General features: G+C 37.0%; 3 protein-coding genes across 4 annotated transcripts; 2 read left to right on the plus strand and 1 right to left on the minus strand.

Moving 5' to 3' along the window:
- Positions 1–2581: 2581 nt before the first annotated feature.
- Positions 2582–10092, minus strand: LOC110756104 (AAA-type ATPase family protein). 2 transcript variants are annotated; one of them, XM_021957492.2, is made up of 7 exons: positions 9643–10092; positions 6841–9347; positions 6413–6632; positions 5527–6075; positions 3659–4232; positions 3354–3417; positions 2582–2863 (listed from the first exon to the last, which is right to left on the minus strand). In XM_021957492.2, the coding sequence occupies exons 2-7, from the start codon at positions 8914–8916 to the stop codon at positions 2771–2773; spliced, it is 3576 nt and encodes a 1191-aa protein (XP_021813184.1). In that variant the 5' UTR covers positions 8917–9347; positions 9643–10092; the 3' UTR covers positions 2582–2770. The 2 variants fall into 2 exon arrangements, with proteins under 2 accessions (XP_021813184.1, XP_088108244.1); XM_088252118.1 differs by having other exon boundaries at positions 6841–10092.
- Positions 10093–15194: 5102 nt separating this feature from the next.
- Positions 15195–17852, plus strand: LOC110756093 (ER lumen protein-retaining receptor A). The gene is made up of 6 exons (XM_021957475.2): positions 15195–15444; positions 15848–16113; positions 16466–16581; positions 17120–17193; positions 17287–17350; positions 17434–17852. Exons 1-6 carry the CDS (start codon positions 15354–15356, stop codon positions 17468–17470), a joined length of 648 nt encoding a protein of 215 aa, XP_021813167.1. The 5' UTR covers positions 15195–15353; the 3' UTR covers positions 17471–17852.
- Positions 17853–18415: 563 nt separating this feature from the next.
- LOC110756092 (uncharacterized) lies at positions 18416–21722 on the plus strand. The gene is made up of 7 exons (XM_021957472.2): positions 18416–18565; positions 19176–19559; positions 19892–20119; positions 20206–20560; positions 20643–20770; positions 20896–21031; positions 21326–21722. The coding sequence occupies exons 2-7, from the start codon at positions 19216–19218 to the stop codon at positions 21563–21565; spliced, it is 1431 nt and encodes a 476-aa protein (XP_021813164.1). The 5' UTR covers positions 18416–18565; positions 19176–19215; the 3' UTR covers positions 21566–21722.
- The last annotated feature ends 3561 nt before the right edge of the window (positions 21723–25283 follow it).

Below are 25283 nucleotides of genomic sequence, written 5' to 3' on the forward strand. Positions count from 1 at the left end.
GTCCAAAAAACAAGTTGACTAAAGAGAGAGAAACATCCACACACAACCTACAAAAACGAAAGTACAAGTTCTTTTTTTTTTTTTTTTTTTTGGGTCATAGAAAGTACAAGTTCATACTGTTTCTAAACTCAAGCCCCTTAGAAATTCAGAATCTAAAAGGAAGGAAAAATCCCCTCATAAAGAAAAAAAAAGAGATAGAAGAATAGATTGGTTTTCTGGTATTACTATTCATCTAAAAGGAGTGAACTGTTGAATTTACATCCAACGGTGAGTGACCACAAATCTCTTGGACCCCTGTGATCCAAGAGATCGGGACTGTATATATATATATCAAAGTCTTTTGGGAATTTTTTTTTATATTAATAAATTTGATCACATATGTTTCATGCTTTTCGTTTTATTTTTTGGTCAAAAGGTTGGGGCTTGGATTAGATTTTCCTAATTAAATTATAATCTTGTGAAACATTAATAATTAATAATTTTGACCATTCTATTTCTGACTATGAGCCAAAATGAGGAGCCCACCTTATACCCCATGCAATAATATAGGTTAAGATCATTTTCAGTCATAGGGCTAAATGTAGTTTAGGATTTAACCCCCTAAAATATTAATTTTTAAAAGAATAGTGTATGGTTAAATTTTTTATCTCTAGCCATGTAGGGCTATATTTTAGGACTCCTCGTATTTTATTATTTTGAGAAAAATTATGGTACATTACTTATATATTCTTCTACTATGTATTGTTAAAAGTTAGTTTAAGAATTCAGTACTCGTAACACAAAAACATACATGTTATTAATTTGAGTTAATTATTAAGTTTTTAAGTTTTTCTTTTATCGAAGTGAAAATTACATTCATAATCCTGCTAAATACAAATGCATCTAGAAAATATGGCAACACACACCTTTCTCACGTTTTTTTATACATTCATCAAATTGCTTTAGCTCATACATTCTACTATTGTGTATTGTTTAAAGTTAGTTTAAGAATTCAGTCCTCATAAACAAAAACATACATGTTATTAATTTGAGTCATTTCGTAAGTTTTTAAGTTTTTCTTTTATCCAAGTGAAAATTACATTCATAATCCTGCTAAATACAAATGCATCTAAAAAATATTAGAGGGAGGAAAAATGCAAGAATCACACTTTTATCATGAGCATGGGATAAAAATGCTCTACCCTTGAAATTATAAATTGTCACTACTTAGCCCCCCCTACTAGCAACACGGATATTGTCCCCAATTTAACCATCTACAAAGCCCAATAGGTGTGAGGTTTTATCACAAAATACCTTAGTGATATTAGTAATGGAACAATTCATCATATATTGTATTTTATTTAGTAAAATTTCCGATATGGGACTTATATTCTTGAACAGAATCACCCCATCATTCTAGTTGAATTTTAATCCTAGCCATACAGTTGAAATATAAAACTAAGCCTTGGCCTTATATAGCCTAACACCTATATATAATGTCAAGCTTCGGCTGCCACATTCTAACACAGGAAGCTTCAATGGGCTGATGTGAAAATTTCATCAAGCAGAGGAGGTATAGTTCACCTAATTTCCTGCCTTCAAATTCAATGCGATAATAAATTAAATCACATGCTTTGCATAATCCACCTACCTATTGTCGTTTTGTGGGAAGAAGATTTATAACAATATTTTTATTTTTCAAATAAAATTGAATCACTCGACTGTGTTATTATGTCTTAATAGACTTCAACATTTATCCGTGAAAAAATAGATGTATGGAGTGTCTGAAAGTGGTTACTTGTATTTGAAATTTACTTTTTAACACCTTATATTCAATGAGTTGTACGAGATGGCGAGATTTTTCTTGCTATATAAATAAAATGAAAAAATGTATACATAACTAAGTCCTTATGGAAGAACCAATGGAGAAAGGCAAAACAGATTGAGTTTATTTGGTATGGCATATCTTTTTCAATTTTCTTTTAGTACAAGCGATAGTCTAAACTACAAGGGGTGAAGATTTCACACACCCACAACTATGATGTCGTAAGGATTTAAACCTGAAACCTATGGTCTACAAGTTAAGGCCCTTTTGCATTAAGCTAGACCCCGTTGATATCTCTTTGCCAATTTCAAATTGACCAACCGACAGAGTTTGAAGTTGTGACGAAAGACAATAGTGGGCCTAATTTGAGGAATGACAATTAAGTCGACAACGAAGTCAAAAATTAAGTATTAATTAATGAAAGTGACGCCAAACAAACGACTAAGACTTGAGATTTGTATTGGGTTCATACCAGAACCGTTGACAAATTACAACAGCTTTTCATAAGCTTTGGGAGTAAAGGTCGGGTTCAAAGAAAAACAAGTATTTTCAGAAGGACCCCCAACTTCTTGTCATTTTCCAAATCGTGTTTAATTATAAATTAAAAAAGTTAATTTTTTGTTTATGCGTCTATTTTGTGGATAAGTTCGACTTTTTAATCAATTTCATCATTAACCCATCAAGCCCTCAATTTTGTTAAACCACATTTCAAGAACTGTAAAGGGGTAAAATTGATTTAAATGATGGTATCCCAATAAAATGAATAGCTATGAAAAGAAGAAAAGAAAAAGTATACTTTGTTTTCCCCTACATCTTCTCATCAAATACAACTCTTTTATTCAATGTAAAAGGATTTGACAGATAAATTGACCTAGTAAATTTGACTTAAGGAAATTGGCTAAATACAAGAATTACAGATGAGGTTGTACAAAACCTTCAAAGCTAGCCAAAACTATCTTTATCAAATTATCTTGGAGATTTTGCAGAGAGACACTTTCCACAGGACACAAGCTTCAGCAATGCATGTGGTTTCCTTGTCCTTATTTTCAACCTTGAAAGCTGCATGTGAAATATATTCATAAGTTTCATCTTCAAATGGATCATCTTGACAAGCAACAATTATGCAACGAAGACGACAGAGACGAGCAATATATAAGTAGTCTCAACCAAAATCTTGCATTTTCCTAAAAACTGTATATCTTAGTAGTATGATAAATAGACTGACACTCGTTACAAGAAAACCTGACATAACTAGATGGCACGAGACGACGAACCAATAAGTCTTAAACTACTTCATAACTGAGTTGGATGTAAGACCTAAAAAATGAGCTTGGTGCCCCGCCTGACCTGGAAGGCCCTGGCACTTAATTGGGCACACTTGAACAAATATTTCACGCCTGCTGCTAAGTTTGGTGGCCCAGGAGTCTAGGACCCAACTTAGGCTTAAAAATGCCCATTTTCTGCCGGGCCTTACATATTATGTCACAAGGCATGTCAGCCTGCTCAGAAATTTCATTGTAAGAATATTGTGAGATCCATAACAAATTACCTTTCGACGAGTTACTCTAGATGCTTTCCAGCAAATCAAGCTTCTCGATCGAGATTCCAGTCTCCTGTGATTTAGAATGAATCAGTGCCATTTCAAATAAAAATAACAAATCAAGAGCATAAGATATTGAAAGCATATGAAACCATCATCTACGATGGAATGACACTTCTATGATAGAATCTTCTAAATTAAGTGAAGCTCAAGCAAAACAAGAAAAAAGACATTATTTATCTCCCCCTTCAGGAAACCTGTGCCTCTAATCATCTTGTTCAAACTTGGAAAGAAAAAAGAATTGCATTACTTACAAATTATCTTGTTCGAGCTTTTCAGCAATAGAAACTGCTTTCCGTTGTGACCATCCACTACGTTGCGACTCTGAATGCTGAATCACATGTGCAAGGGACACCTTGCTCCTGACAAGGCTTTGACTCTGACTTTGTTCCCCAAATTTCTGTTTTTCTGGAATTGAAGCTATGGGTGATTTCTTATGTGAAAGTGATACTTCCCCCATCTGGGCACCATCCAAACCTCTTTTACCAGATTCTTTGTGGTTATCTATGTGACCACTACCCTTGCTTTCCCTAGGAGAAGCAGCTACTTCAACAATTTCACTCTTCCCCATTTCATGTGTATCATGCCGGAGCTGGGCATCCATGCTGGCCCCATTTTCATCTCTAATCTGGGATGAACCATCCTTTGAAACTGGTATGAGAAGAGGCATCTGGGCACATTCTTTAGTATCTTTTTTTGATTCACATCTAATTTCAATGGTCAAGGGAGACCCTAGAACAATCTCAAATGCCTGTAAAATCTGTGATCTAAACTTCTCTGCTGTAGATTTAGTCATATGAGAAGAGAACATCAACTGCACAGTGGGAGCTGCAAAAGAGAGCAATTAAAATTATATAAAGAATCAGACATTTACACAAATCAGCTCGTTCAATAGACACTCACAAAACAAACTTTTGCGGTCCCAATTTTGGTAAGTACAATGCCAAAAAAAAAAATTCAAGTATTTTTGAGCCAGAAATGAGGCCATTTACGGGAAAGGGGAGGGTGGGGAGGGGAGTGGGAGGAAGAGAGATTTTGATAAGTCATGGCTAAAAGATGTAAAAGGAAACATGCTAAAGGAAAATTAATGTATTGATGTTTTATTCGAATAGTTATGATCAAATTTGGCAAGTTACAGCATAATGGCATAAAAATGTGCATACGTTAGACATTAACTACTTCAAAGCCATTTCATTTTTCAGAAACATGAATGGAAAATTAAAGGTAATAAATATGGATGAGGAATTTCAGAAAGGATCCCTAGCCTCTACATTTAGTTCTTGTGCATTTACACGCATTTCACAATATCTAAACCATTCAAATAATCTAACCATTTAAGACATGAGACATGGCATGTGAGTAAACTTCTAAAATTAATTATAAAAAATTAAGGTTCTCCCCCTCCCCACCACTACCCACGCCAACACTGCCCAAGCCACCATACAAGCTGCCATTTTTATGCGTTCTTACCAGCCCCTTTTCCCCACCCTCCCCTAACTCACCCCAGATTTCCCTTAAACTCCCCAATTCCTCACCACCAACCCCCCCCCTCCCTTCAACTTTCGTGGAGAAGGGTGTGGTTTTTTAGTTTATGTTTTAATTTTTTCTTTAAACAATAAAACATTTGTTAATTTTAAACAATTTTTCTAATAATTTTTTTTTTAAACACTTACATTGGTGATGTGTCATGTCTTAAATGGTCAGATTATTTAAATGGTCTAGATATTGTGAAATGCGGGTAAATGCACGAGAGCTAAATGTAGAGGCTCGGGATCCTTTCATAAAAAGAGAGAGGTAAAAGATTGTCTCATTATAAAAAGTCATGGCATAGGAGCAACTTGAGAATTCTAAAAACATGTGTCTGAAATATAAAATGTCATGTATTTAAGTCACTTTTCGTCCAAGTCTCAAGTCTCAAGTCTCAAGATCCTTAATCCAAAAAACTCTACAAGCTACTCTTGCCCCCAAAGATACTTCCAAGCCCACAAGACTACCAGTCATTGCATAGAAAATTGACATAAATCATGACAAGGAGAAATGATGTGTGTATGCGCATGCTTTGAAGTATCGATTGGACCATAAAGGGCATTCACAAAAGAGCATTATGCAAGTTATGGCATACCTGCACCAAAACTGACTGAGGTCAGCTTCCCTTCTTGGTACAAAAATTCTTTTATGCGATTATATGGTATTTTCTCAAGCACCTCCAACCAAATTTCTTCAATTCCTTTATGGCTTTTGCCAAGCATTTGCCTCCCATTTGCTCTAATTATGTCAGCAGAGCATGAAGCCCCCTGTTGAGGAGCCGTACCAGCCCCAGCATGACGTTTTCTATCTGAATTTATGCCTTTCCCAGAACCATTGCCATGGAAACCAGAACTTACAGCATTTCTAACATTGGTTGACAAGCCTTTTTCATAATTAGGCATCTCATCTTGTTCACTCTCTTTCCTGCCCACAACCCTTCCACCCACATTATTTAAGGCCAAGGGACTGTGATTAAAGCTTGTGCCAGCCGACGAACTAGGCAACATATACTGTTGATCAGGAGCAAGCTGGAGAAGTGCAGCTGTTAGCCATGTTAACTTGTCATTTGACATCCTCAATTGTTTTTCAGCCTCAGATAAAGTTTTCAAAGCTTGACGCAATTTCTCCATGTCTTCTTTGGATACTGCAACCAGTTAATTTGTTAATCAGTTGACTGAAAAATGGCAACTCAGAAAAGGCAAGAATTTTACAGGTTAATATAAGCCAAATAATTTCAAAAGGCAAGGATTTTCCATGTCTTGTTAAGGAGGTTGCCATAAGAGCATTGCCCATTAAGTACAAGCAGTTCAAGCATGTTAAATATACTATGGTGAAGACTGAAGAGAAAACAATTGATTTATATGAAATGCACAGCTAAAGATGTAAGATAAGAAGAAATTTGGAAGCTAAATATGAACATCCACGACATAACTTATCATTTAAAAATGGATTATTCAATTAATAGTAAATTTTGGACTCACATGGTTGGTTCCGAAAGAACTTCCTTCTACGCCTTACTTTTTTTAAATCATAGCTGCCAGCAAGTATGTCTGTAATCACTGTTGCGAGTTGTGACATCAAGGCTAGTGGCTCAACACCAGTTTCCATTATCATTCTCAAATTCTTGACAGTATTAACTGTGTCTGCCGATAATGCTAAATCAAGAAGACCTACCAATTTCTCATCAGAGATAAGCCCAACCTGGAAACAAAGTCAAAATCTTTAGGCAGTTCATCTGAAGTAACTAGAGTAAACATAATTGCCTTAAGAGACCATTCTAGTTTGAAAAGCATTCTTCTATCTTTATATGGCAATTGTACTATACTCAGCGTCATTTTTCAAGGCAATATATATTAAAGGCAAGAAAACCATGGAAATTCTAATTCTGGGGGAACAGAAAAGAACTTACCAGTTCCTGAACAAGAGCAACAGAGATTCTCTGGCCAAGCAAACTTAATTGTTCTAGAGTCATCTCAGCATCCCTCAATGAGCCATCCGATCTTGATGAAATAAGTTTCAGTGCATCCTTGTCAATTTCTAGATCTTCTTTGGTTGCAATCCATTGCAAACTGTAGATAATATCTGCATCCTTTAGCTTAGGGAAAAAGAACTTTTGACACCTGGATATGATTATGTGAGGCAAAACATCAAGACTTGAACAGACAAGGACAAAAACCACATGTCTCGGTGCTCGATCAATGACCTTCGATATGGCACTCCAGCACTCATGGGACAATGTATCACAGTCATCAAAGATGAACACTCTGTACTGTGATGGCAGCTGGGAGATAATCATATTGTCAAGTAGGTCCATAATGCTCTCAAAGTCAAAGTTACTAACAGGGCCAACTTCCTTTATATTTCTACTCTTCCCCACATCGTGTGCAATGCAAGAATTGCAAAAGCCACAAGGCTTGAGGTGATCCAAAGACTGGCAATTTAAAGCTCTAGCAAATATTCGAGCACAGGAGGTTTTCCCTGTACCATGAGGACCGTAGAATACATATAGCAACCCAACTTTCTTTTTCATGACAGCATTTGAAAGAGCTTGCGCCACTAAATTCTGTCCCACGAGATCTCTAAAGGTTCTCGGCATGTATTTTTGCGTCAGGTTTTGGTGCCTACGACGGTGGTGGCCCCTCAATTTGTGTTGATCACCAGATCTAGCTTCAGAAGCAAAGTCAGAACCAATATCATGCTTGAATAAATTATCAGCATAAATACCAAGTTCACCTGAATAGTCATGTGTCCAACCAGCGTTTTCGGAGCTTTCCTGTGACCCAGATGCTTCAACTAGTAAAGGCAGTGCCTCAGCATCAGATTTAGTAGAAGTGCTTGAGTTATCAGATGCCACAGGCATGTCAGAAATATTTCTGGCATGGGCAGCCATACCATCCTTCTTAAACCTTGAATCAGATAAACCACAAGAAAAGCTCCTTCCAGCAATGTCAAGGAATGTTTTACCTCTATGATGGATTCTTGACCAATTCCATGGAATCCCACAACCATTTCTGGGAGCCCTTGTGACATTTTGCTCGCCATACTCATCCTCTCCCCGTTCCATGTGATACTTTGGGTGAGCTGACCCTTGAGCTAAATTATTAGAAGCCACAGATAAATCATTCTGACCTCCAAAGTCTCTAGAAGCTACAGAAGCACGGCTTCTTCTTGCACCTCGAAATTTGCGCCTTTTTACTCTACTTAGTCCACTGCAATATCCCCGAATGCTGACCTCCGGTTCCTCAACAAGTCTTTCCTGTCGGGACCGTCTTCCAGGCTGATGGATATTAGAGGACGTTACATCATCACCATCCATCCTAACATCATTCAATTGCTCTGAGAGAGTCTTCATCCGAGCACCTTGAATGTACTTTCCCTTTTTTTTACTTTTTCTACTTTTGGATTCTGAATTCCCAGAAAGAACATCATGAGTCATATCATTACCATTCTGGTCGAGTGGAGGCTCCTCATTGCCACCCAAATTATCACTCCTATTACTCTTCTGACTAGATTCTTCTCTCCTAATTTTCCTACCATCCCTAACTCCACTCTTGCTTCCATGTTCACTGATTCCGGCTACCCCATCATTGACCCCATTAGCCTCACGTGGAACAACTTTTGATGTTGCTAATCTTGCCAAATGTGGAGAACTTGCCAACAACCTCCTGCCTTCCCTTCGATACTCACTTCCTACCGACCTTCTCCCCTCACGCACCAATGCATCATTTTCACCTTTTTTGGAAAGCATATCAACAATGGAAGGAGAATGCCATGAGGGAGGACTGGCAGAAGGGTCCCTGAGAGATCGAGACCTCTGAAGGACAACAAGGTCCCTCATAAGTGACCTGTCAGCTAATATGGGGCTTTGCTTGTGCATATGGTTCTTCAAGTGAATGCAATTTGTCAAATGAATGTGGTTGCGCAGATGATCACTAATATCACCATTTGCGTCCTTGAGGATCCTATCGCGAACAGCCCTGGTCATGATCAAACCGTCAACGTGTCCGATAGCAGAATCTCTTTTAAATTATGGAAACAAATAAATACGTTTCGCATGGTTGCTTAATGACACCCGAATCTTCAGAATGATGGGAGCATCAAAGCAACAAAATTTCCTCAATATCCAGCACCGGTATTCCCACCAATTGTTTGGCAAAGCTTGAGACAATGCCAAAATTCAAGCAATCAAAGATTCTCCAACAGGAACATAACACTCGATTTCAAATTAAATGACAATATTTCCAATGATTAAGCCACAAACTAGCAAAATCAGCTCCACGCACAACAAACTCTTCAGAGTACATAGTTTCTCACTCAAAGACAAAAAAGAACCCAACAGTAACTCCACCCCAGCATCAAATAACAAGCTTGAAAGCAATAAAACCAAATAGAACCCCTAACAAGCAGCAACAGCCACTGCAAAAACAGAGCTGAGGTTCAATGCATGAAACTATAAACAAAAACCCAACTTCCCAGTGAGGTCCAACGGGCAACGCACAGTACTGAAGAAACTAAAAAGAACCCATCTTCACAAACCTCAGAAACAATCAAACACCATGCCGCTTGCTCTAAAACCCTAAAGAGACTCGCTTTTGACAAAAATGGGAGACAATTAACATAAGGCTGGGATAGAAAGAACATGAAGTAACATCCAAAAAGAGGAGGGGAAAGAGAAAAAGCAAGTAAAGCTGAAGGAGAACACTCCAATCACCTGAAATCAGAAAAGCCAATTAACCGTTTCCATCATTAAGTCCCCAGATCTCTCACCGAGCTTCACATGCACTTCACGAGGCCTTTTCCCTTTCAAAGCAAACACCTTTCTCTGAGAGCGAGAGTTCAGAAGCAAGAGGGTGGTGAGAAAAAAAAAATAGAGACTGAGAGATAGTGTGAGGAAAGAGAGAGAATCTGAGACTGAGGGAGAGAGAGAGAGAGAGAGAGGTGTGAGTGAGTGATGGGTTGAGATCTGTTACAGACAGACACAGAGAGGCACCTCTGCAAACAGAGAACACATTGCAAATAAAGCGGTGTGTCCGTTTTGTTTGAGCATGCAAAGCAAACTGTCTTTTATATTTTATTCTAAAATTTCAATTTTTTCTCCTTTTCATTATTTCAAAAGAAATTCAAAGTTTTCGAATTGGGGGCCAACAGCTCCGTTCCGTTGAAAAATATAGCGGGGTGACTCTGTTGCAGAAGATTGTGCGATCTTCGTGTTATTAACCAAGTTTTGGTATTTTCTGCAAAATTTGAATGATTTAGTTGACATCGTGCATTTTGAGTTTGACTGCGGAAACTTCATTTTTACCTTTTTTATCTGCCAATCAATCAATTATTGTATGCGTGTGTCGATGTTCTTGCCTTCAAATTAAAGGCCCTCGATTTAATAGCCACCCTATTGAACCTAATTTAAAGGGATTTTAAGTAGCACTAATAAATATATTACTTTTCTTAGTTCATAAATTAGACTATTTATGGAATAACTTGCTTTAGTGATTTTCATGCCAAATTTCGGTACAACAAACATAGAGGAAGTATATAGACTTACCGAGAAATCATGTCAAATAAATAAGATTATGAGAATGACAAGCGTGTAGCGCTAGTTAATGGATTTCTAATACTCAAGTCAGCCAAAGAACTACTTTAACTACTTTCTTTTAGAATTACTTGGCGACTTGGCGTTTACTAACTGCTGAGCTATAGCAATCATAAGGGTAATTGAGCTCACCACTTGTCGGTATTATCTTGGGTTATTGTCGGCATTATCGTTTAACTTATCATTTGTCACTTGTCAAGTACAACCTAGCTACGAATGCATTACCATGCAATTTCATCTTAAATGAACATTTAACTTTTTTCAAAGAAATAAAATTATTAGAATGACAAGTGTGTAGTGCCAGTTAACGGATTTCTAATCCTCAAGTCACCCAATGAACTACTTTAATTACTTTCTTTTAGAATTACTTAACGACTTGGCATTGTCGTCATTATCGTTTAAATTACCATTTGTCATTTATCTTGTACAACTTAGCTACGAATGCACTGATTGCCATGTAATTTCATCTTAAATGAACATTTAACTTTCTCATTCATCATTTGCCTCTTCCAATTCCTACCCTTTTGATGAATCATGAATGTATTACTAAGCATATTACTTCCTCCCTTACCAAAAGATCTCATAAATTTATGAGGATTGTATTCATATTTGCTCATTATATAAAGTTGTATATATGGCTACTAATTAAATTGGTTTCCAAGCATTTAGATGTAGGAGGATTCTTTATTTCATTACCTTAATGCAGTCTTTCAATGGTTTAAGTTTAAACTAAGATTCGACTTTTTTTTATTTTTTGCCAAACAATAATAGAGATTTTATTGATAACGAATACTGAGGTTTACATCTTTAGCGAAGATTCGACATTGAATTAGCAAAAGATATTATGACCCCAACAGGTATGAAAATGAAACTTCAAGAAAAAAGGCCCAAGCCAAAAAGGAAAGAAAATGGCAACCAAAGCTAACCTTTCTTTTAGTGATTTTGCTAAATTAATGACTGATTTTCAAATGCTTAATAAGCACCACTCTTTCTTCCTGTGCCATTTATTAGGTGACATGTTTTCCATTTTTTATTGTTGCAGATGAAATTTTCCCAATGGAATGGTAGAAACTCAGAGAGTGACTGATTTGACTACGAATTTAACAAAATTAATTATGTCCATTGTCCAATTAAATCCTCTTATCTGCGAGACTGTGACACATATCCACAATCCCCATATTAAAATGAAAGTTAATTATAAAAAAATAGAAAATAACAAGGTATCTCAGGGCTCAAGTGACCAACCAAACCAACTATCACTGTCAAAGTCACGTGCAGCGTTCAACTCATGAATGATGATGATGATGATGATGATGATGGCTGATGGCTGATGTTTTAAACCTGGATGTTTCTGATTCTTAACAAGCAGAATGATATGCTTCTGTTGAGGAAAATGGTGATAATCTGATACATCCGGATGTACAAAAACTGTTGGATAAAAAGTGAAAAAGATAACTCTGCTTTTCAAAAATTATGTTTCTTATTATATTTTTTTTATACCGGCGATATTTGAGGAACGGAGATTTCAGATGCAGAGATAATTGCCTTGCGAAAATCAAGGTTTTAGAGGCTTGAGATTAAGCATAATGACATGATAACTTTTGTTACACATTGTAATAATGGGTCCCCTGCATTATTATGTCATTAATTCTTAACAACAAGATGATGAGGACCCTTCTGTTTACAAGTCAATTATAGCTGATAAGGAATAAGGTTGATTCAGATTAACGAAGAAAGATAAAAACAAAGAGAGGAAAAGAAAAATGAAAATGGATAGGATGCTCTGTTTTTTTTTTTTGCAGAAGAATCTTTAATGCAAGACAAACTATAATATCCTCCATTGGACAGACTGTAAGTAATACTATATGTGGTCCTGGTTGACCATTATAAAATATTGCAAGGTATCCAGTTGTTTTATGAGTACATAAATTCTTATAATTTGTTAAGTTTCAAATTTGACAGAAGCTTACACTTGATTAGAGGTTAAAACTAAGGAAAAAGAGATTGAGAATTATATAAATTATATGATCCAGTGGATGATTGCCACAGATTATGTATACATAATAATAATACATGGAGGAAACAGATCTCAATATGTGATCAAATCCTCTCTGTCACAGACAGACTTTCCTTTTGGTGCTGCATAATACTGGACATTGCCATCCACATTGCCTTGTCTCAAATTGTTTGTGCATTACTGGATTTTCAAATTTGATGTTTTGTTCTGTTCTTCCTTGTTGGTTTTGGCTTAAAGTAAGGCATTATGGAGGTATACACCAGCCCTTATAAATTCCTAGAGAGAGAGAGAGTAGTTGATAAGAAGTTTATTGTTTGATTTGATGGGGATGGGATAATTGTATTAAACCCTAGAGAAAGAAACTAATTTTGTGCCTGGCACTTTGGCTTAGAAACTCCTCCATGTAGGGGGGGGAGGGGCAGAAGAATTAATGCACAGAAGGACATGGAAAACCACATGTTGGTTTGCAGCAAACAAAACCCAGAGACCCATACCCAACCAGACTACAGGAAGTGGGCCCAGGGCTGCAGAAGTTCTTATGAATCCAAGTCTCCATTCTGGCCACTGAGATTATATATGGTTGGGGACCAATGTACTTGTTTCAATGGTGTTAATGCTAAAACTTTCTGTACTTGATTGACCAAAAAACAAACTTTCTGTACATTTCAAATCCAATTCTCAAGCTTCATGCCCAAGATTAAAACTTCTATCACAATTTTTATTTTATTTTAAAAAAAAGAGACCTGAAATCAGTTTGCAGTAAGAAAATAGATCTTTATCCCAGATGGGTATTGTTATGTGACTGTAAATTGGTAAAATTCTGAGTCTTGAAGATACATTTTTGTTTTTGTGCTAAAGAGAAGATAAATTCATACCAAGAAAGGGGCTCTGTGCAGAAGTTGGTGCAGTTGTTATGAGGCTATGAAATATAAGGCCCCATTGGTCAGTGAGATAGTGGAGGGGACCAAAGTATGTTTAGCAAAGTATGTTTTCCTTGGTGAGTCTCATACCAATGGCTTGGGATTCTTAATACATATTTGATTAATAGGTTGCAAAAGTCAGTCCATGTGAAATTTCTAGGATTCTCATAAGTGGAAATAAAATATTAGAGGCTCTATGGGACCACATAATGTGGTGCCTGCAGGCAGAGCCTGGGCTGGGGCACTAATGCAAGAATATATTTTCTGTATATATTATGACACAAATTTCAATCCAGATTTGCATACATTTAGTCATAGCATATATGTGCAGGGCAGGAAGAGGTGGGTTTGAGTCTCTATCCGTTGTAATTGACAAGAATAAACTTTTTTTTTTTTCTTCATACGAGCGATATTGGGGAAAGGAGAATCGAATCTAGAGTCTCAAGTGCATGAGTAAATACTCTTAATCAATTGAACTACAAGCCCTTTACGCACAGAGAGAAACTATTATTGCAGAAGAAAAATAGTTAGCAGAGTAATTGTATAAATCTAAGCAGTTGAAGCCAACATGAAGTCCATGTGCATATGCCCGTTGTGTTTGGAGACTTAATTCAAGACCATTTGTACGGAGGGTTGAGATCACTCTGGTTCTTGCTTGCTCCAACTACCACCCCCTTGAAGACATTTATGGAAAAAAACAAAGGAAAGAAAACAGGAAGAAAGAGTCTTTTTCACCTTCCTTCCACCTGTAATGGACAAGCAGAAGATGATGATGTTGATGATACGGGCTGCCCTTTATTTCTCAACAAATCTTTGACTGCTGCTTTAAGGACTCAAAGTGCTTCAAATTTGAAATCATTAAATAAATCTACTTTGTGATCTTCCAACGCAAATGATTAGGGGGCACGTAATTGTTATAGGGCCCAAATTTTAAAGGGTTGTTCATGCAATCTGTATCCAATGCAGCTGACTTTGTTAAAGCTTCCTCACTTTTTTTTTCTTTTTTTTTTGCTTCTTTGGGGGAGGGGGGGCTCTCTGTATTTGTAAATTGTATGGAGGGTGGAGAGCATCATTTTTAGTCATTGGAAAGCTCCTTTTGTGTCTAGTTCCGGAGGGACAACAATATGGTCATGTGTTCCAAGCCTCATTTTTTTTTGGTTTAGGGAGTGATGCAATCTGTAAACTATATAAAAGCACTTCCTCAAAATTTGTTTTCTAGGAATCAGCTAATGGCATGCCAATGTGAATCTTTGTGGCGGCTTCTTCGCACTCCTTCGCTATGCTACTCCTATTTTCATAGGGTTATTAGGGGCGGCCACGGTCCGGTTGCCGAATTTAATACAAAAACCCTCCACCATTGAACTGATTAAATTTATTTCTTTTATGTGATGGCAACTGGCCAAGCACAATGACTTGTTCTTCTAGGAAAAGGACCACATGAGCCCAGTCCAAATAATTCGATCAGCCTGGCCCAATGCTTAAGCTTTCTCTGTGGGTTCTTTTTACCAAGGCCTTGGCCCAAAAACAAGTCAACGACATCAAACCAAGAGAAAACGACATCGAACCAGAGACTATTGATTTCAGCTTTAATAGATAGCCCTTCAATATATCTAACGGTCGAGAGATTGCGCCATGGATGGAGGAACACCAAAGCCCGAGCCGCACGTTACACAAACTCTTGCTCATTCGTATCTGGGAACATCGTGGAGGTCGGTAGAAGCAGTTTCCGACTGCCACGTCAACTCTGCTTTTCTTTTTGTTATTTTTGGCAAGTAAAGTCTCCCTTCTCTTACACTCTTCGAAGACCCACTAAACACGCCGTTTTCAACCTCCACCTTCCTATATACCTTCTCTCTCTCTACTGAAATCTAGGGCAAGAGTTCCTGCTTTAAACCATGAATGCGTTCAGGTTGGCTGGGGATATGACCCACCTGGCCAGTATTTTGGTCCTCCTTCTCAAAATCTACGCCACCAAATCATGCTCAGGTATGCACCGTTCTCCCCTTCTCATTCTCAATTCTGTTTGTTTCCTGGGAAAACGAAGGAAAATTCTAAGGAAAAATGAATATCATTGTTTTCCCCACTAAAGATTGCTCAAAGTGGAAAAATTTACTCAGTAATGCGAACCACATTTTATCTGAATCTGTTTCGTGTTTTCTTCTTTCAGCAACCAATCGGTGCATTAGTGCTTAGTGTTTGGTTGCTCAGAAACGGAAGAGAACAGGATAAAGAAATAAACTTTGTGAAGATTTTTAGTTTCTTCAGCTCCCCAAATTAGGAAGAATATTAAGTTAATTTGGAACTAGAACAATTTTAAGTTAATTCTCCTTGAATTGGAAGTGGTGATCTGAAGTTTTGAGAAACTGATATTTGCTTATTATTATTATAGGGGTTTCGCTTAAGACTCAGGAGCTCTACGTGCTAGTGTTTCTGAGTCGGTACTTGGACCTGTTCACGAACTTCATCTCAGTATACAACACTGTGATGAAGCTGGTGTTCATTGGAAGCTCGCTGGCCATTGTTTGGTGTATGCGGATGCACAAAGTGGTGAAGCGTTCTTACAATAAAGAGCTTGACACTTTCCGCCATGATTTTCTTCTTGGGGGATGCTTTGTGTTGGCCCTCCTTATCCACGAGGAATTCACATTTCAAGAGGTGACATTACTGATGTATTCATTATTGTGTTGTCATGTTGTGCTTGTGTAGCTGTGATGGCTTAAACTTATTGTACACCTTAGTTGCTACTCATGGATCTAATGTGAACTTTAAAACAAACCAGCCAAGGTTCACTTTACATCGGTCTGAAACTAAATCACGAGCTGGAAAACCCCAACTTGACTTATCCAATGTTGCCTCTAGTGTTAGTTTTAATTCTTAACAATTGAAGTTCCATAATGATAATTATCTAATTTTGTGTACTGATGTAAGTTTTGGATGGAACTCATATACTTGAATGTAAAACCTACTTGTCCGTCTTGTTCTTATATACTTGTAAAACTATTTTCAGGTTTTGTGGGCATTTTCCATGTACTTGGAGGCAGTTTCAATTCTTCCACAGTTAGTTTTGTTACAGCGAAGTGGAAATGTAGACAATTTGACAGGACAATATGTTTTCTTACTTGGGTAAGTATATCTATTTCCATCATAAGGTCTGTGACCTGCTTGACAGGACAATATGTTTTCTTATTTGTCCTGTCAAATAGATTTACTTTCCTCAATGCTGGGTTTACTCGTTAAGTACTTGTTGCATGTAATGGATTATAAGTGTCTAAATTTTTTTAAATCCCAATTTGTATCAAGAATATAATTGAGTAGTCCTAATTTGAAAATTTCAACTTGTACAAGTCAACTTTAGTTTATAGCAAAATTTGGATAATGCTTGGAATTTGTGGAAATTTGTTGTGTTTCAGACCATAAAATTTCCTTTCCACATACCAGGGGTTAAGATTCGTCTCCAAGTTTGTGTATTGTCACTTTAGAGGTGTGAATAAATTATGGAAAGTTTTGGTTCCTGCTTCCTTGAACAATGCTGATTTTAATGAAATCAAGAAAACCAAACAGATTCAGCTGTTTGGACCAGATAAAATATCTGCAAATGGTAGATATATTCATATTTGTGTGCAAATATAATTCATCTTGGGATATATGTTTCAAATTGCAGGGCCTATCGTGCATTGTACATACTCAACTGGATCTACCGCTACTTCACAGAACCTAAATTTGGTAGATGGATAGGTAAGTTATGCGAGAACCATTGAGGACAATTTCACAGGGCGTTATTGCTGTTTGTAGTTTTTGGCCGACTTCTTTTCTTTTACAATTTTGCAGCTTGCATTGCTGGTCTGGTCCAGACAGCTTTATATGGAGATTTTTTCTACTACTACTTTCGCAGGTAGCAAATCGTGACACCTTCTTCCCAATGATCATTGTACATGTTTGTAGATTGTTAACACTAAAAACGTGTTTGCTTTGCAGCTGGAAGAACAATGTAAAGCTTCAGCTGCCAGCTTAAGCCAAGGAAGTGTTCTTTATTTTTGCATCTGAATTTTGTACACCATACGATAAATCTAGTGCAGGATAACTCTGCTGGAAGAAGCGCGTGCGGATCATGTAGTTTCAGATTAGGATGGCAACCCCGTTGCCGTAAAAGGGGGAATAGTTAGTGGATTTTGGGTGCCGTAAACGTAGGTAAGATTAATACCCATGTCCGCTTTGAGTACATCTCGAAATGCCAGTTTTATCACCTTGTAAAGATGTTGGAAGAATTAAAAAAATTGCAGACATGATGTTTATTACAAGTCTTTACTCGCAACATTTGTAATATTGTGCATTGTGCCCCTTCTATATTAAGGGGGCTATATATTGAGGGTTACAATCTGGCCGTCTAATACTAACTTCGTAATTTATCTATTTTTTTCAAAGTACTTTTCTTATTAAGAGGTGATAATATTCTAAACTCACAAACACTACACGTAATACTAACTTTGTAATTGATCTTTTTATTTCAAAGTACTTTTCTTATTGAGAGATGATAATATTCTAAATTCACAAACACTACACGGATACCAGGATTCGAATCCAGGACCTTATTTGGGGGAGTAATTGCTCTAAACAACTACACTAACGGATTTTTTGCTTCGTAATTGATCTTATAACCCATGATTATAGGTACCTTTAGAGCTGCCTTTATATAACATCACAACTCTCAATTGCAATCCCAAGATTAGCCATGCCAATTGCCCATCATAATGATTGGACCTGTAGGAAAACAGACAAGGCCCAATTAGAAAATAAAATCAGACAAAAATAAAAATCAAATGTCAGAAAGATAAGATGTTGAGAGAAAGTTCAACGAACCCACACGACACGTCACGCTGCTCAAATGAGCGTCACACACGCGGCGGTAGAGGATTGACTAGTCGTCGTGGCGTACGCTGACCGTGCATGCGCCACGCCAAAGTTGAAAACGCTGACGAGTGTGTGAGATTTTTCTGAGCCCGGCTTCTTCCCCTTCCCTCTTCTACTTGTTTCTTTGCCTCAGACTCAGAGCCTGAGTTTCCATCTCTCTCTAGCTCTCTCTCTCTCTCTCTCTCTCTCTCTCTCTCAGGTAAAATTCAGTTTTCCTGTTTTACATGAATCGTTATATAATTGTTTCAGATAGTTCTGGAATTTCGATGGTCTCTGAGCCATTTTAGAGGGTTTTTGTTCAGATTTGCTAAAGTTGATTAAATTTGATCCTAGATTATATGGTTTGTATGGCAAGCAACAAGAACTGAATGCATGAAGAACATGAAATCTGAAGCTAAACATTATTTTACCAACTATTTATTGGCCTAAGCATGACTTTACTCTGTTTTAGTGCCCCAAAGCCTTGTATTTCATGCTGTATAAGTTTATTTCTTCCTGCTTAGGTTGTGCAAAGCGAGTTGCAGCCCATGTAAATAATTTAATTTTTTAAACTCTCATGTTACTGACTTGTACGTTGTGCACGCTGCATTTGGTTTTATTCTTATTTTATGCCCTCAAGTGCCTGTATTTTGCTATAGCTTATGGAGTTGGTCACTGAAATAGGTGCTAGCAATCAATTTGTGTAAATGGTTGAGACCCCCTTAATGGAACTGCTAATTTATCCTTGATTTTTTTCATACCAGTGTTTTATTTATCAACTCTATGGCTTTGAACATTTTTGGTATCTGAATAAATAGATGTGCTAATAGGTTGGCACAGGTTGGGCTGGTTTAGCTTCTAGTACTTAAAATGGGAGGAGGTTTTCGAGTGCTGCATTTGGTCAGGCCATTTCTTGCATTTCTACCGGAAGTTCAAAGTGCTGACAGAAAGATCCCGTTCAGAGAGAAGTTCATATATACCGTGATTTCCTTGTTCATCTTTCTGGTGTGCAGTCAGCTTCCTCTTTATGGCATACACTCTACGACCGGTGCCGATCCATTTTATTGGATGCGTGTTATTCTTGCATCAAGCCGTGGGACTGTAATGGAGCTTGGTATTACCCCGATTGTGACATCTGGGCTGGTCATGCAACTCTTGGCTGGCTCAAAGATCATTGAAGTGGACAACAATGTCCGCGAGGATCGTGCACTATTGTGAGTGTTCTTTTACTCTGATTGTTTACTTTAAATAGTTTTCCCTGCTTTAGTTATTCCATGTTATGAAGAATTTGCTTTAGGCGTTGCGTATTTTGTTCTTTTTCAATCTCTGCTTAGTATGCTCACTTAGGACCCTGGTTTGTTTGTTTCAATGGTGAATTGCTGGTAGTTTTTATTTGTTAAGCTTGTTTTCTACTTCTGTGCTATTATGTGTTCTCAATATAGCTTGTTTGCTACTCTTTGAGAAATGATTCTTCAGTCATGACTTGATTTGGTGGCTTGGCTAGTATTCTAATGTCTCTTGCTTTTGATTGGCTTCTAATTTTCAGAAATGGGGCACAAAAGTTGTTGGGCATCCTCATTGCGGTTGGTCAAGCTGTTGCCTATGTCCTTTCGGGGATGTATGGCAGTGTCGGTCAACTTGGTGTTGGGAATGCCATTCTTATCATAGTTCAACTTTGCTTTGCTGGAATTATTGTGATTTGCTTAGATGAACTTCTTCAGAAGGGATATGGTCTGGGATCTGGGATCTCCCTTTTTATAGCTACCAACATCTGGTAGGCTTGAAATCCATATTTCATTTACCTTTTAGTATATTGTGATCCATGGTCTTTCCGTACTTAATTTATGGTTGATTATGCAGTGAAGGCATCATTTGGAAGGCTTTTAGCCCCACAACTGTCAATAGTGGCCGGGGAGCTGAATTTGAAGGTGCCATAATTGCATTGTTCCATCTACTGATAACCAGGACAGACAAAGTTCGTGCTCTTCGAGAAGCTTTCTATAGGCAGAACCTACCAAATGTTACTAATTTGCTTGCTACAGTCTTGATCTTTCTCATTGTCATCTACTTCCAAGGTTTCCGTGTGGTTTTACCGGTGAGATCAAAGAATGCCCGTGGACAGCAGGGATCATATCCTATTAAGCTTTTCTACACCTCTAATATGCCCATTATTCTCCAATCTGCTCTTGTCTCCAATCTTTATTTTATCTCCCAGGTAAGCTACTAGGCAATAAAAATTAAAGGCTCGTAAATGCATTTCTTTTTCAATTGACATGGCACTTGTTTTCTCTGTATAGTTGCTTTACAGGAGGTATGGTGGGAATTTCTTCGTGAATTTGTTGGGGAAGTGGCAGGAGTCTGAATATTCTGGTGGCCAGTTTATACCAGTTGGTGGTCTTGCCTACTATGTCACTGCTCCATCAAGGTGATCCAGCACATTGATTGCTTTACCTTTTAAATCTCCTTTGCCATTTCTTATTTCGTTTAGTTTGCAAAATAATTTACATGAATCACTGATTCATTTTTCTGTCAATGTGGTTTTGATTGCAGTTTGGCAGATATAGCAGCCAATCCCTTCCATGCTTTGTTTTATCTAGTGTTTATGCTTTCAGCCTGTGCACTCTTCTCAAAAACCTGGATTGAAGTTTCTGGTTCTTCTGCCCGAGATGTAGCTAAGCAGCTCAAGGTATTTTTAGTCATCCTCATCATAGTTCTTTGATTTTTCTTTTTGATCAATACCATTGGATGTCCCCAATTTGGTGTCTACAGACTGTGAATTCTACTAGAGCAAGGGTGTGATTGGTAGCAACTTTTTCCATTGTGTTGATAGTTGCTTTTAGTGCCTCATTCTATAGCATTGAGTAAGAATGTGAAGACATGAGATTTCTAGGATCAAGTTTTGCAGCTCAAACAACTTCACAGTCGTGAACTAATATGTTTAGTTAATGATCAACATTTATATTATTGCTTAATTTTGTAGGAACAACAAATGGTGATGCCTGGACATAGAGATTCAAACTTACAGAAGGAACTTAATCGGTACATACCTACTGCGGCTGCTTTTGGAGGCTTGTGCATTGGTGCCTTAACTGTTGTGGCAGATTTAATGGGAGCAATTGGCTCAGGAACTGGGATTTTGCTTGCTGTTACAATCATATATCAGTACTTTGAGACATATGAGAAAGAGAAGGTCAGTGAACTTGGCCTTTTCGGCTTTTAAGCCCTACAAGGCCCCTAGCCATCTGTTCCTGGGAAGGATAGTTTTAGTGACTCAGAGATGTAACCTTGATAACTTTTACTTTGGTTATGCTTTCACTGTAACTTTTAGTGACTGAGAGATGTAAGGTAGAATTGAGGTCAAATTTTTAGTTTGGTTATGGTTGTCGACTTGTTATCTCTTCTTTTATGGAGTAGCCTAGCCTTACAAATGTTACAAAACTCAGAATGCACTCTGAAACAGTTTTAGTTGCCTGTGAAGAAAATCTAAAAATCCAAAAATTTGCCCGTTGTTCAAGTTGCCTGTTTCTTTTCCAATTTTCTTGAAAACAAACAAATGCCATTGGGTCAGTTGGACTGAAAAATCTTGGTTCGGGCCCAACCCAGTCTCTATTGTATTGGGCAAAAAGAAACCAGATCAGGTTGGATTTCTAAGTTTTCATAGACCTTTAAGCTAATTAAGAGTATTAGTATGATCTACTTTATAATTAATTAGTGATTAGTGATGCTGTCTCCTGTCTGGTTTGTTTTATGTACTAGTAATCATGGTGCTTCGGGTTAATCGACAACTTCAAACTTTGGATGGATTCTATTATATGCAACTTTAGCAACTTTTGGCCTTAATTTTGTACATATTATTAGATTAGCCTAAAAATTGACCCCTATCTTGCACTAGATTAGGTATGTGTCTTCCGAGTGGATTCTTCATGCTATAATTTTTCCTGGCAAAGACGCTTGCAAGACACTCAGCTAAAGATATTTGATTAGGGGCATACAACTTTTACAATAGTTGAGTATCTGATTAGCCTACAACAGGGGAAAAACTTTGTTTATCACGGGCTGTTTTGTTATTCCCAACCAATTACATGAAAGATATGCTCGAAAAGCCACACATAATCAGTTGCTGAGGCTTTGTATTTATATCGAATCAAGATTCAAGAGTACATCGGAAAACAAGGACAAGAGTCCATATAAGAGCACAACACTATGAAGATAATTACACTGAGTTTACACGTGAGATAACTATGATACAAAATAAGTTCTAGGGAGGCTTAAGCAGCTATCAGTTGTCTATCATTACGTTCCACTACGCAACCGTGATATACAAGTTCTTCTCAAACCGACCTACCTCTCCACTTCATTATAAGCTTTGGATTCCATATCCTCACAGATTCAGACCAAGAAAAGACTATCGTCACATTGATTAGACATTTCTGCTTTACCTAGAAATATTCATAGGAAAGCTGGTCCTGCACTGAGTCACTGCTGAAGCACTGCAAGAAGAAGGACAAAGGACCAAAATGAACTAGTCCCCTCCAATCTCAATTACAAGTATGAAGTTAATTCTGAACCCTTTTCCAACTGGGAATTGAAACTGAAGGCAATGTGAACGTAGAATGTCCTACAGTAACTCCCACTTGGGTTTTTGCATGAAAATATCTCACAGAATTACATTATTGCTGTTGGGTTGTTGCACAATAATTTCTGTACAAACGATACACAATATTAATCAGGTAATGTGCTAACAAAAAAATTATATATGTGACTTTAATTAACATAAATACAATTTAGTGTATGGTTTTCTTCTCCTCTTCTTTAGAAATTGATAATACATATAAGCAATGCAAGCAAGCCTTGCTGGTAGAATACTGTCTCAACAAGTTTGCTTGCCACTAGAAAACATTATTAATGACCAAACTGAGTAATTTCTGTGTACCTGATTAATTATATGTAATTCTGTATTGTACCAACGTAATTATGGCGTGCCACTTAATACGATCGCGTGCGTGCATCGCTTTCGTAGTTTACACTACTCTAATCAAACTGTTTTCTTTCTCTTCACCAAGAAGCTAATCGCATGCAAATAATTCAGTATAACCAAATGATTACCAGAGAAAGGATCTGCTCATGATGATTTGTTTCATTTTCAAAATGGCCATGCCCAAAAAGAGGAATTGGAAGATCAGTTTACACAAAATATTATTGTGTCCTAAACAGATAGAAGAGAAGGGAAGCTAAAGATATAATGTTGTTGAGTACGCGTAATGATACACTAAATTCCCATGCCAAAAAAGAAAGAGAGAAACAAAAAAGGAATTATATGTTACATGGGCTTATAGATTTATGGCTGCCTACTAGATTAGATCAATATAGTAGCTAAAATATATGACAAAATAATGTTGTATTTCAAGAAACAAGGAATTTTGTCTGCCATGCAAAGATTAAGAAACAATAATAATAATGCATGGAATTAATTTTGTTGCCACTTTGGTGTGTTGGAATTCCTTGGAAGAGGGGTTCTTCTGATTTTTGGTCCCATAATTAATTATAACGTTAACTTTGGTGTAGTACAAGGTTTATCTTTTAATGAAGACTCATTATATATCTCAATTAAATACATATTGTCATGATCATGGACGTGCACAATCTAATACATAAACCATGATTTTGTTAGTCAGACATGACACAGGAAAAGGAAGAAGACGTCGGCTTAACGTCTATATCATTAAAAGGTCCAAATATTTTAGTTCATATTTCATATCTTGAACTGAGACCGTTCATAGCGTATTATCTTTGTTTCATTTACAAAGAAGAAAAAGTATTAGCGTGAATTTATAAATGAATACAATGCATCTGGATCAATTGAATCATTTCAGTATTGGTTTCTTTAATTTTCTACCTTTTTTTATGGTGTTTTTTTTCTTCTTCTTATCATCATAAAACATGGAAATCCAACACACCATTGTCCCTAAGTCAAATGGATGTGTTGAGTTATGGGTCAAATTTTCGTAGTTTTCTATGGCCACGCTGCCCTTTTTTTTCTTGTGTAGGGATGGGTCTCAATTTTATATAATCAAACCTTAAACTTTTGGTTTGTAGAGAATATATTTGTCCACAAACCAAATAAACCAAGTACTGTCGAAGGCCACTAATTTGAATTTTGAAACATATCCATTGTCTTGTCCACTATCTACATCTTTTTTTCACTCCCTCCGTTCCTTGAATATATATATATATATATATGGTCCACTGAACATGTTAGCCCTTGTGGGACATGATCAGGCCTCAAGCTATTAAAGCAAGATTGAAACCCTTAACTAAAAACGGACAAGTTGATCTACATCTTGTTCTCAAAAAAAGTTTATCTACACATGTTTGTCCATTAAATTGACACATGCAAATTTGCAAATGCAATGCGTCCTACTTTACGAATTTTTAACTCAAATCATCTTAGATTAATGTGAAAAAGAGGTCGAATTCAAAATTTAAACTTTTTATTTGGATTAGGGTTTACGGTACGTAAACGTAAATCCCAATATACATAAAAATGAATTGAACTCGAATGCGAGAGAACGAACACACTGTATTAACTAACTGGCATAAACCACGCCACATTTGTGTTAGATTCTAAACTTATTGGATGAAAGAAATAAAGAGACAAAGGAGAATATACAATAAAATGTATGACAAGAAATCAATTATTACAAATTTTAAGCAACGGTGTACTAATTGAAGTGTGGTGCCCACAATCTCGGGAGTCCGTCAGTGAGGACTCAGGACTGTGCTGTCGTCACAATCTTCTTTCGGCTCTGTCTCTTTTGGAAATGGAGAAATTATCTCTCTGGTCCCACACTACAAACACGTAGATTAATTAATTAATATTCAGAACCATGCCTGCCCAAAACCGGAAAAATAAGAGTAAATTTCAAAACAATTTCAAT

The sequence above is a fragment of the Prunus avium genome, chromosome 4 (genome assembly GCF_965620075.1).
Source record: "Prunus avium chromosome 4, drPruAviu1.hap1.1, whole genome shotgun sequence".
Taxonomy (NCBI): domain Eukaryota; kingdom Viridiplantae; phylum Streptophyta; class Magnoliopsida; order Rosales; family Rosaceae; genus Prunus; species Prunus avium.